Source organism: Mustelus asterias, chromosome 8 (genome assembly GCF_964213995.1).
Source record: "Mustelus asterias chromosome 8, sMusAst1.hap1.1, whole genome shotgun sequence".
In the NCBI taxonomy this organism is placed as follows: Eukaryota; Metazoa; Chordata; class Chondrichthyes; order Carcharhiniformes; family Triakidae; genus Mustelus; species Mustelus asterias.
In genome coordinates this window covers 76002392-76015115 of record NC_135808.1, presented here as the reverse complement: position 1 = coordinate 76015115, position 12724 = coordinate 76002392, and the positions used below count along the sequence as shown (strand labels likewise).

At 39.6% G+C, this 12724-nt stretch overlaps 1 protein-coding gene across 1 annotated transcript in view; it reads right to left on the bottom strand.

The window, feature by feature from the left end:
- The window catches only part of tmem59 (transmembrane protein 59), a 41531-nt gene that overhangs the window by 11177 nt on the left and 17630 nt on the right, over positions 1–12724 (bottom strand). The window contains exons 2-5 of the mRNA XM_078218268.1: positions 10068–10173; positions 6796–6890; positions 2589–2738; positions 521–602 (exon numbers count right to left, since the gene is read on the bottom strand). Coding sequence (XP_078074394.1) covers positions 521–602; positions 2589–2738; positions 6796–6890; positions 10068–10173 — 433 coding nt within the window. The remainder of the gene's footprint in view (positions 1–520; positions 603–2588; positions 2739–6795; positions 6891–10067; positions 10174–12724) is intronic.

The window sequence follows — 12724 nt, the reverse complement described above, 5'->3', positions numbered from 1 at the left end:
ACTGTGCTATGGAAAGAGCAGTAATCTACCTGGAGCAATTTAAGCAAAGAGTTGCAAGAAAGATGAGCATGGATCGGAGAAAGTTAACAACATAGCAAAAGAGTTTGGAGATGAAGATGAGGTTGGTAAATGGGCTTTAGTTTATAAAGGATTTTTTTGAGTCAAAGATGACAAGATGAAAATGAGGGGGATTAACAATCCCAGCTAAATTCACTTAAGATAGCACAAATTTACATTCCACATTCTGGTCTCTAAGTTTCAAGTCATTCTTGTATTTAGCCACAGATCACTTGTAATTAATCCCAGTTATGTCAAGTCTATGCTGTTGGACTGGATCCCACTCTGCTCAATGACAGCAGTATGTTGTATTTCAAGTTTTTAAATATCATGTTGCAATTCAAGTTTTAATACCACCATCACTTAATTCAGCCTCTAATAAAGCTGCTCTGTCACATACCTGAAAATTAATCTTTTTAACTCTATAATTGATATTTATTTGATTGGGGGGAAAAATGATTACCTGACAATGCCTGAGATGTTTCTTTTACATTTTCTGTTTGAAGCTCAAATTGTGGAACCATAAACTGTACGTCTGGTTCAGACTGGGGGAGGGGAAGAGAGAAAGGGTAAAGAGAAAAACATTTACTATAGTTCAACCTGCAACATAAAAACAACGGTACTGTACTTTCACTTTCTGTGAAAAATCATCCATGAAATCAAAGCCAGACTTGGATAGAGGAAATTCAAAGTATTCAGCTTCCAAAAAGTACAAGAATCTTTTAACTGACTTATCTGGCAGGTCCAGAGTAGTGAGCATATCATCCAGATTCTACACCTGCACCGTGATGTTGATTCAAACACAAATGTGTGGCAGTAATAAAATTAATCAAGTGTAAGCAGCTTTTCTGCAATATTAACCCAAGCTATAAATTATGCAAAACGATATATTTTGAAAACTCTTCATTTTCTCCAATTATGTTCCCATTTTAATTTTTAACGCACACCATGAAAAAGTGGATCACTGTGCAGTTGACCGAAGTGATTAACATATACTTCAATATTCATAGTTACTTGTACTCTATTCATGGATCACCAACTTGAAACAATTATGTTACGAAAGTTCCAGCATTAGGCATGGTTTCAAAGTTCAAATTTATAGTCATGCTAGCACAGGTTGTGGGTTTATGCTGACAAATATATGTGCATAAGTTATCTTCCAAGAATGCTCAAGTACACAAGGACTATGCCACATTGACAATGAATTAAAAAAACTTTGACGGCAGTGCAGAATTTAAGATTGCAGCCAAAAATGCAATAGCTATCAGATTCAATAGTATGATTCTAAGCCTTTCAGAAAAGAAGCTCCTGTTGTCAATCCCCAGTCTAAACAGAGTTGGCTGATCTCACCCTGGGGAGAAATTGGCAATGGATGGATTTGACAGAAAAAAAAAGAGTGGACAGGAATATTATTCATATAGCTGCTGGAGAAATAAAAACTGTAGAAATCAAGTGAGGACACACATGCAAACAAGAGGGAGTACAATGTCTGTGCGCTCTGTACTTTCTTCATTAAAAATGTACCGCAGCCCAACCGGAGCTTCTCAGGAATCGGATTTATTTTTGTACGTTTTGTCATTTAAAAAGGTTTATCACTCATGCTTCCCAACTGTAAATATTAATTGTAAACTGAGGTAGATATCAACTCACTTTGGGATGTAAAGCTGAATTATGTAAAAATGTAAATAGCTTTTATTTTTACAAACACAAAAAAAAGGCTTAGTTGTGGCTCCCAGTAAACTGTGCACAATTAGCCTCATATCAGCTTTAGGCAAGGTACCCGAGGGTGCGAGCATCACAATCGATCCATAGGAGGAGACTGTGAAGGAGGGGAGAAAACAGGAGTGGTGCATGCAATGGTACAAAAATAATCTGATGTACAATTTCATCAGATGCAAAGTTTTGACGTTGAAGTGCATTATGTTTACTGTAGATTAAAACAGCAACTGATGGGGTATAGTTCACATTCAAACATTTTAGTTAAACACCATGTCTGACTACTTAATATTCCAAATGCCAAATGGTTGGGAGTGTTTCTGGATACTCCTTGGTGAATTCCAGTGTGAAAACAACATTTTTATACAAAACTTTCTTAAGACATCAGAACTTAGTGATCACTTAAGCTCTTGGGGTCAAAGTTCCAATCATTTCTCTCTCATTATTTTGTTCATTTTCAGTTCTATTACTGCCTGCATTCCATTCATTTCTTTTAATTGCTCAAGTATTTTCCTTCTTTTCTTTCAATCTCATGCATTTCCTTGGTAACATATTATTTTCTCAAACATAATTCTTTTCAATAATAGCCTACATTAGAGAGGGAATCAAAATCTACAATGGTGTAAATACACTGCAAATTCATCAACACCTGGCAGGAGATTCACATTTTTCACCTAGACCCTTTGTCTGGCTAGTTAAAGAATCCAAAGATTTTAGCTCATCATGTTTCAGATGCTGTACACTTTCAGTACCATTCATTTTTTTGTGAACTTCATTTAATTCACTAGTGAACGCTTAAAGTGCTATTCTGTTACCTGGAATACAACTACTTTGCCATCATCAGTTTGCAGGTAGAAGGTCCACGAAGTGAAGAAGCTCTGAGCCGAATTCATTAAGTCACTGTAGAAAGCAGACATTATGCTAATGGGGTAAACAAAGTGGATTTTTGGCACCATCGACATGAGCTGTGGGAAAGAGGAGATAATTTATCATTTAAAATATATTCAGTGTTAAAAAAGGAACAAAATTTATATTTCGTGGTGATTGCTTGTTAACAATCCCAAAGTAACTGAAATTACATGACATAGCTGATGCAACATAAAAGGAGGAAGTAAAATACTTCAACACGTTATAGTAATGAGGGAAACAAAAACTGGGAACTTCTACCCTAAGATTGATCAAAACAAGGTACCCCTCCCTAATGCATTCCAAAAGCACTTTAAACCTAGAGTTTATAATGACAAGGAGAAAGCTCAAACTGACATTATTTGATCAGCACTACTTGAAAAATGTCTGCTATTTAATTACTCTACCTCAGAGCTTGTACAATCTATATTCTGAATGCCAAGAGTGCTTCTTTGTCCTCTTGCCTACAGATATCAAAATTTACATTGCACTTTCAAGTCAAAAGATGGGATAGGATGCCTAACCAACAGACCAATTTTTAAAAAACATTTCTTCCTGACTATTCACAATGTAAGGATCTACTGCTCCCCAGTGAACAGACAATAGTTTATGAAGGATACATGTTCAGTTAGGCAGCCTTCCCGTCTCATAACGATGGTTGTCACCTTGGTAGTCAACATCACCTGATGTGGTTCAGGAGCCCAAATCTGGTGTGACATCTCTAACCCTTGCTGCAGAAGAAGACAAGTGAGCTGAGGTGGTGAATGATTCGTTGACCTCTGTTTACTTTGGGCCCATTTCTCAGCCAGCTGAGGCTTTTCATTTCTGCTCACCTCTTCCAATGCCTTTACAGTCAGTCAGTCTCCAGAGGTCACAGCCACCAGCAACCGTCTCCTTGTGGTCAGTATCAATGTTTATCATTTTCATATCTCACTCACAGGTGTCTTTGTAGCAAAGTTTTGGATGCCCAGGAGGTTGTGGGCCTGTGGCTAGTTCACTGTACAGAAATTCTTTGCATACTTGGCTGTATGCAATCTGATGAACATGGCCAAACTAGTGCAGGCACTGATGATGGAGCAATGATTGTATGCTGAAAGAATTAACACATTCCAGCACCTGAGAGTTAGACTCCTGCCAAGAGATGCTGAGGATACAGCCGAGACAGCAAAGGTAGAAACTGTTCACCTTTTTCTCCTGCGCAGTTTATGTTGCCCAGGAATCACAACTGTGAAGGAGTGTGCCAAGGTGTAGGCTTGGCAGACTCGCAATTTGAAGTTCTCAAGTCACAACTGCTGTTGTTCCACAGCAGAAACAGAAAACAAAACATGCAATCCTTTCTAAGAACTTTCTAGAAGCTAGGGCGCAGTTAGAGATATAAAAATATATATATATTTATAAAAGGAATGTGTGCGCAGGGGCTCAAATGTGGACATCACAATTTACTGGAGATATTACCATCAGTAGAGATGTTGGGTTCACTGGCAATGCTATCACTTATTATCCATCTCCAATTGCCCTTGGGAAGGTGGCGGCAAGCCATCTTCTTGAACACTGCATCCAAATGGTAAAGGTGCTCCGAAAGGGCTGTTAGAGTTACAGATTTTAATTCATCGAGTGGCAATATATTTCTGATGTTTTATTTCTGGGGAGGCAGTGGTATAGTGAATTGGTCACTGGGCTAGTAATGTAGAGATCCAGGGTAATGTGCTGGGGACCCAGTTTTGTATCCCAACCATGTCAGATGGTTAAATTTGAATCTGGAAAAATTTGGAATTAAAAGTCTAATGATGGTCACAAAACTGTGGTCGATTGTTGTAAACATATCTGGTTCAATGATGTCCTTTAGAGAAGGAAATCTGCCATCCTAACTCAGTCTGGCTTATATGTGACTCCAGCCACAACGTGACTTAAAAATTGCCCTCTGAAATGGTCTAACAAGCCACTTAGTTCAAGGGCAATTAGGGATGGGCAATAAATGCTGGCTCAGCCAGCGATGTCCAGATCCCATGAATGAAAAAAAAGTTTCAGGATGTTGTGCAACTTGGATGGGAACTTGCTGATGGTGTGTTGATATATTTGCTGCCTTTGTCCTTTTAGTTGTTAGAGCTCATGGGTTTGGGAGCTTCTTTTGAATAAGTCTTGCTGTAGTACATCTTGTAGATCAGTGGTGGGCAACCTGCAGCCCACTTGGGATAAGAGTGTAGCCTACGAGACATTTTATTAACCATTGCCCATGCACAGGGTTGCCAGATTCCACTTGCTTCTACCTGTATGACTAAAGTGATACACATGTAAAGTGAGGACATGTGAAGTGAGGTGCATGCTGACTCCACACAACACTGACTGAGAACTGTGTGCTTCTTCTGCGTTCAATCAAGCATGTACATTTATTTTGTTTTTACCATTTGAAGTTGATGACAGTCCTAATAAGATATGATTAAGTATTTTCTATATACATGAAAATTTGGCATGTATTAAATGTATTCAATCTTATTCATGAGATCACTGAAAGAGCACCTGCCTGACTTCAATCTTGTGGCCCACCAAGATGGAATGTCGTCAGTTATGCAGCTCACTCGCTCACCTAGGTTGCCCATCATAGATTAGAATCCCTACAGTGCAGAAGGAGACCATTTGGCCCATCGAGCCTGCACTGACAACAATCCCATCCAGGCCCTATCCCCCTAACCCCACATAATTTACCCTGCTAATCCCCCTGACACTAAGGGGCAATTTAGCATGGCCAATCCACCTAACCTGCACATTTTTGGATTGTGGGAAGAAACCAGTACACCTAGAGGAAACCCATGCAGACACGGGGAGAACATGCAAACTCCACACAGACAGTCACCTGAGGCCAGAAATAAACCTAGGTCCCTGGCGCAGTGAGGCAGCAGTGCTAACCACAGTACCGCCCTAACTGTTGTAAATGGTAGACAACAAAACCACATTGTGGCGGAAGGAAAGAATGTTTGTGGTGGGTGTGGTGCCAATCAAGCAGGCTGTTTGGTTCTTTATGCTGAGAAGCTTCTTTAGTGACGGAGATGTTGCATGAGTGGAATACATTCCATCACATTCTTGACTCAAGCTTTCCAAATGGTGGAAATGTTTTGGGGAAATCAGGAAGTGAACTGCTCGTTATAAAATACCCAGCTTCTGACCTCAAGTGTCCACTGTATCTATGCAGCTGGGTGAATCAAGTTTTCAGACACAAGTTTCCCGCAGGATATTGACGGTGGGAGATGCAAGAATGGTAATGCAGTTGAATGTCATAGGAAAACATTTAGGTTCTTTCTTTTTGGAGCCAGACAATCATTGCATGGCACTTGTGATGGGCAGAGGTTACTTGCCAATTACCAACCAACGTCTGAGTGTTCCCAGTTTTTGTTGTACTTGAACTCCTTCATGATCTGTGGAGAGATGAATGGAACTGCACATGGGCAACAATCAGCAAATATCCCCATTCAGATCTTATGATGCAGGGAAGGTCATTGATGGAGGAATTGAATATGTTTGAGCCTCGGACATCACTCTGAAGAACGTTTATAATAATAATTGGAGATGATTAACCTCCATTAACAACAACCTTTCTTTGTGCCAAGTGTGACTCCAGCCAATGGAGAATTTTCCAAAAGGATTTCAACTTTGCTTGGACTCAGAGTGAAAAGCTGTCCCTTGATTTCATAGGCAGTCACTCTTGCCTCACTTCTGGATTTCATTTCTTTTGGCTTTTTCGTTTCAAGTCTGCAACTACTTCTCAAAATAAAAGATGGGCATTTTCAAGAGAAAATTTATGTGGGGGAACTTCATACATACATTTAAAACAACATTTGCAGGAGGTCTGGGAAAGTAGCACCAACCAGAGCCAGCCAGAGGCTGACACAATTAGTTAACATCCTCTTAAAATTTGAAATGTGGGATTGAAACAACCTAGCTGACTTACTGAGACAAACATTATATTGCTCTGCATGAACATTTTGCCATTCTTGAAGTATGAGAACTTACATTTGAGTTACCACCAATTTTATGCCAGAAATTAGATTCATTTATTTTTGTTCTTTCCAAAATTTCTATAACTTGTTCTATTTGTATGTTTTCTCCTTTTCTGCCTCTTACCTGTTTCTGTCTCTGTTCAGCGAACGGCAGCTGGTTTTCACATCCCAAGTTGCAAGCATATTGCTCACCTTGCTGTTTGTATGCTTCAGCACAAGCTAAAAAGATATGCAAATTGTAAAAACACATTTTAAGCCTAGAACCAAAGTTACCCAAATGGTCTATGCAACCGTCTTGTATAAATACGTACACATTGTAGTCCAGAGTTTTGGAAGTCAAGGAACCACACTCCAATTTATGCTTGATGTTGTAATCGAACTACTCTTCGCATTTGATTAGTTTTATTAATACATAGTGGTTTTGTTTTACTATCTCAATACATAGATGTTTAATAATAAATTAAATAAATTAATAAATAATGTGGGAAATTTTACACCATGGTTTACTTCAACTGGGAAAAAGAATTTTGCCCTTCAATACATTTTTCTTGAAACATATTTGAGGCAACACATTAAATAAACTTAACAACACCCATGTAAACTATGACATTTTGTGTTCAATTAAATCAGACCTGCAGAGTAGGAGGAAGTGCTGCATGATCAGGGAACACATTAAATTATGAATTCAAAGGGCAATTAAACACCCTAAACAATAGCAATCTACAGTTTCCTTTTGGCTTCCAGGCAAAAAGGCATACATTTAAAGTAAGAACATGGAGATAATGCATTTTAGGCTTAGGACCTCAATCCATCATGCCCAACAAACACCTTCACACTGGTTAAAGCCACACAAATGCCAGGAGTGGTCTTATTTAAGTAATATTACATTTTAATGTCATTAATAAAACAAACTATTAAAGCATAACTATGCTCAGCAGATTCCTATTCAGTCATTTTCAGTGTTTTAAGCTTTATATTTTTTCTGATTTGTTCCAACATTAAATATCATATTTTTCTCTTCATGCCTGCCTCCTTTCTCCTACACCCATCAACAAGTAGCATATCTCAGTTTTAATAAAAAGTTTCTTCATTGTCAATAACCAAAAAGAAAATCAGAATGTTAATATGGCATGGTTACAGCACAGATCTCAAAAGCCCAAACACGACAAACAAGTAAACTAATCATTAGCCTCAGAGTCCAACAACATCTTAAATGAACTCACCAGTGACACTGAAAAAGCCAATAACCGAGTCATACAGAATTTCCAATGGTTTGTGTATTTTAAAAAAGCAATAATAAAGCTTACCTGTTCTCACAGCCCCCTTTATCAGGCAACAACATTGCCAAATACACACAATATGCGATCAGACAGCACTGCAACATGAGTGTTATGTCCTCGCCAAGATTGCCTATTTCCATAATTACCTCAGCTGCTGCAAACCTCATCCTCGCCTTTGTTACCTGTAGATTTGACTATTCCAATATTTTCCTGGCAGGGCTCCCATGCTCTGCTCTTTGCAAACTTGAGATCATTCAAAACTCTGCTGCCCATGGCCTAACTCACACCAAGATCCATTCACCCCAAGTTCCTGGCTAAGAAACCTTCAATTTTAAAATTCTCACCCTGGTTTTCAAACCTCACCTTTGCCCACACGCCCCTATATCTGTAACCTCCTTCAATCCAATAACCCTCCAAAACAACTGCACTTCTCCAACTCTGGTCTTGAACATTCTTGATTTTAAAATCAGTCCACCATTTGTGGCATTCCCTTCAGATAGAGTACCCAAGCTCTGTAATTATTTCCTTAAACCTTTCCATCGATGCACCTTTTTCCTCCTGTAAGACATCCCTTAAAACCTGCCTCATTTAACAAGCTTTTAGTCATCTGCCCTAATATCTCTTTATACAGCTCTATGTAAAAAGTGTTGTTTCACAACGCTTCCATGAAGGGCTTGGGACATTTGATGTTAAGAGGCACAATATAGAAGCATAGGTTATCTTAACAGTAAACACAGTAAGAAGTCTCACAACACCAGGTTAAAGTCCAACAGGTTTATTTGGTAGCAAAAGCCACTTGCTTTTGGAGCGCTGCTCCTTCATCACGTGAGTGGGATTTCAGTTCACAAACAGGGCATATAAAGACACAAACTCAATTTACAAAATAATGGTTGGAATGAGAGTCTTTACAGGTAATCACGTCTTAAAGGCACAGACAATGTGAGTGGAGAGAGGGTTAAGCACAGGTTAAAGAGATGTGTATTGTCTCCAGCCGGGACAGTTAGTGAGATTTTGCAAACCCAGGCAAGTCGTGGGGGTTACAGATAGTGTGACATGAACCCAAGATCCCGGTTGAGGCCGTCCTCATGTGTCAGAACTCGGCTATCAGTCTCTGCTCAGCGACTCTGCGCTGTCATGTATCGTGAAGGCTGCCTTGGAGAACGCTTACCCGAAGATCAGAGGCCAAATGCCCCTGACCACTTAAGTGCTCCCCAACAGGAAGAGAACACTCTTGCCTGGTGATTGTCAAGCGGTGTCCATTCATCTGTTGTCGTAGCGTCTGCATGGTCTCCCCAATGTACCATCCCTTGGGACATTCTTTCCTGCAGCGTAATGTTGCAGCCAACGTTGTCTACCTGATAAGCCGATAGGCAAGAATGTTCTCTTCCTGTTGGGGAATACTTCAGCAGTCACAGGCATTTGGCCTCTGATCTTCGGGTGAGCGTCCTCCAAGGCAGCCTTCATGACACATGACAGTGCAGAGTCACTGAGCAGAGACTGATAGCCAAGTTCCGCACATGAGGACGGCCTCAACCGGGATCTTGGGATCATGTCACACTATCTGTAACCCCCACGACTTGCCTGGGCTTGCAAAATCTCACTAACTGTCCTGGCTGGAGACAATACATATCTCTTTAACCTGTGCTTAACCCTCTCTCCACTCACATTGTCTATACCTTTAAGACTTGATTACCTGTAAAGACTTGCATTCCAACCATTATTTTGTAAATTGAGTTTGTGTCTTTATATGCCCTGTTTGTGAACTGAAATCCCATTCACCTGATGAAGGAGCAGCGTGTGCTCTGAAAGCTAGTGGCTTTTGCTACCAAATAAACCTGTTGGGACTTTAACCTGGTGTTGTGAGACTTCTTACTGTGTTTACCCCAGTCCAATGCCAGCATCTCCACATCTTAACAGTAATGCAGAGTAGGCAGTTTAACTCAATGGATGCAAGTCGCAAAACTGTTTTTGCAGTATAAATAATTAAAAATGTTGGCTTGACTAGGTTCTTTGATACAATTTAAAATCCAACAATATCCACACATTATCAGTTTCTAGTTTGGCCAAAAGTTCTGCCTATGACCACAGTATACCATGACAATCCACACAATCTTACCTGATTCACATTCATTTTTGGTCCTGTTTAAGTCAGCACCATCATCAACAAACTGACAGATAGAGAAGAGCCTGCAGCCTCTCTGACAAGCGTAAAGTTCTTCCTCCTGCCATAATGGGGAAAATGTAAAACAATAATGAAAACCATCCTTTTAAGTGATGGCATTGAAATTTGTCAGTTCCACCACTAACTACATTTCTAAGGTGCGTTGTCCAAAGCTAAAATGGGAGTGGGGGGGGGGGGGGATCCTGGTCATTATTAAAGACAAAAAGGGTTTTAAAAAAAGCCAAATACTGAAATTGCAAAAAGCAGGTAGCATCTGAAAAGACCAATGTAAACATATGTTTCCAGTACACCGAATGTCTCTTTTGAAAAACAACAGCACAGTGCAGGGCATGAACAAACAACCTGCTGACCAGGAGTGCGTAAATTACATTTGAATTGTGAAAACACAAATAAAAATGCTAAATTTTGTAAGTTCTCACCTGAACCAGAAATCTTTCCAGAGTTAGTGGAAGTGTCATCCCAAATGTATTTTTAAAATTGCATGTATTTAATGCTTAAAGCAAAGTAATGTTCATTTTTCCTCAGCATAAATAATACATCATTTAATGCTTAATGCAAAGTAATGCTTGCTTTGTCCTCAACACAAACTGTAAACTGAATTTGGGCTTTCCCTAATCTCTGCATTTTAGCTACTCACAGGGTAAACTCACTGAATAGTTAAAGCATTTATATGGATTTCACAACCAGAGTGGACAAAGGTTTTAAGAAGATTCTTGCTAAAGGTTTTCAGAATCTTTTTCCTCAAAATATATACGATCATTGCATGGAGCCTTCACATGATCAAAAGCCAAGCTGAAGACCAACGGATACCATTGGGACCACAGGTTTTATTGTTTCACATCCATTTGATTACTTGTTGCAGCTTCCCATCAATGGTGTTTCACCCATAGACTTTAACACATGACACTAGGAGATAGCCTGCAGAGTATCAGCTGCCATTGTGGATTCACAGTTGAGGAGCTGTTGAAAATGTTCTTTCCAATGTTGACAGATGATACTGTCATCCTCAAGAGAAACAACATCCTTCAGGCAAAGATGATTTTGCCCATTTGACCTTGGTCAATAGATGGCCCTGGCGGCTTCAAAAAAGCTTTGCATGTCATACAGTAGGATCTCTCTGGCTTTCCCTTCCTACGTGTTCTTTAGCTCGTGTTTGACTTTAGGTGTGCAGCCCGTAACTGTTGGAATGCTGCCTACTTCACTTGCAGCCTTGGGTTGTTCTGCCAGGCAAAGAAAGTTGCTTGCGTTTATTTTAGGTGGTCATATATTTCAGCATGGGTTTCATTAATCCAGTCATGGAGATGATGGCATTCAAGTCCAGTGGTTTGGGCATAGGAGTCTAGTACAGCGGACCTTTATTTGACCCCACTGTTCTGGAATTGGGTTGGATATGTGAAGTTTCTCCAGATTCGTCAATATCATCCAGGGCCAAATAATGGGCCTGTTTGCTGTTCAGGTTGATGCACATGATGGACACCAGATGAAGAGTAAAAGGCCACTAAAAGATGTGAATCTGAACCCAGAACTAGCTATCAGCAGTAGAATGAGGAATGGGAAAGTAAACTTACTAACCAATTAGCTATCCATGATGAATGTAAACAATCAATATTGAAGTGGTAAGGACTTTTAGAACAGAGTACTTTGTCACAAAATAATCACACTCATTTTAATTCCCAATAGAATTATATGTACAGAAAATACCAGCTAGTAAAAAAGGTCATGATTCAAAATGCACAGCAAAGTATACTTCAAACATGCCTGATCAAAGTTCAGTATTGCATGAACCAAAGATGTAGCATTTTGATGTTACAGTTGATAATAAATCATGTCTTCTGGCTAAAAATCTAATAACTCTTACAGGGCTTGACAGGGCAGATGTAGAGAGGAGTCTTCCCCGCCTGGAGGGTCTAGAAACAGGCAACATCGTCTCAGAATAAGAGGCACAGACAACCATTTAAGACCGAGATAAGAAGGAATTTCTTCACTCAGTGGCTCATCTTTGGAATTTCTACCCTAGAGGGTTGGGGAGCCTCGATCATTAGATATACTCAAGATAGAAAAATCGATAGATTTCTAAACATTAAAGATATCAAAGGATGTGGGGATAGTGCAGGAAAATGGCACAGAGATAGAAGATCAGCATGATTGAGTTGAATGGCATATCAGGCTCGAGAGGTCCTTTTCTCCATGATCCTCAAGGAATTAAACAGAATCACTTGGGTCACAAACACAGCCCGATCTGATGGACTGTGACAAAGCTCGGAAAGTGGGCTCAACTGGAAAAATTACAACCAAGTACAAACTGTTCTGTCATAATCCTCTAATCCTATTTGATGGAAAAGCAGAAAGAAACCATTTGTGATCAGGCAGAGACAATTGGTGAATGTAAATAAACTAAAAATTAAATGAGAACACTGAATAATTACAGAACTGGCTAGAATTTAATTAAATGCTCAACTTCTAGAACTTAATTAAAAAGTGAGAACTTGTCTTCTCTCAACTCCAAAATTAGTTTGGAGTTGTAAAATGCGTACAGGAGGGTTCTTTGGAACAATATGTAGATAGCCCGACAAGAGAGGGGGCTATACTGG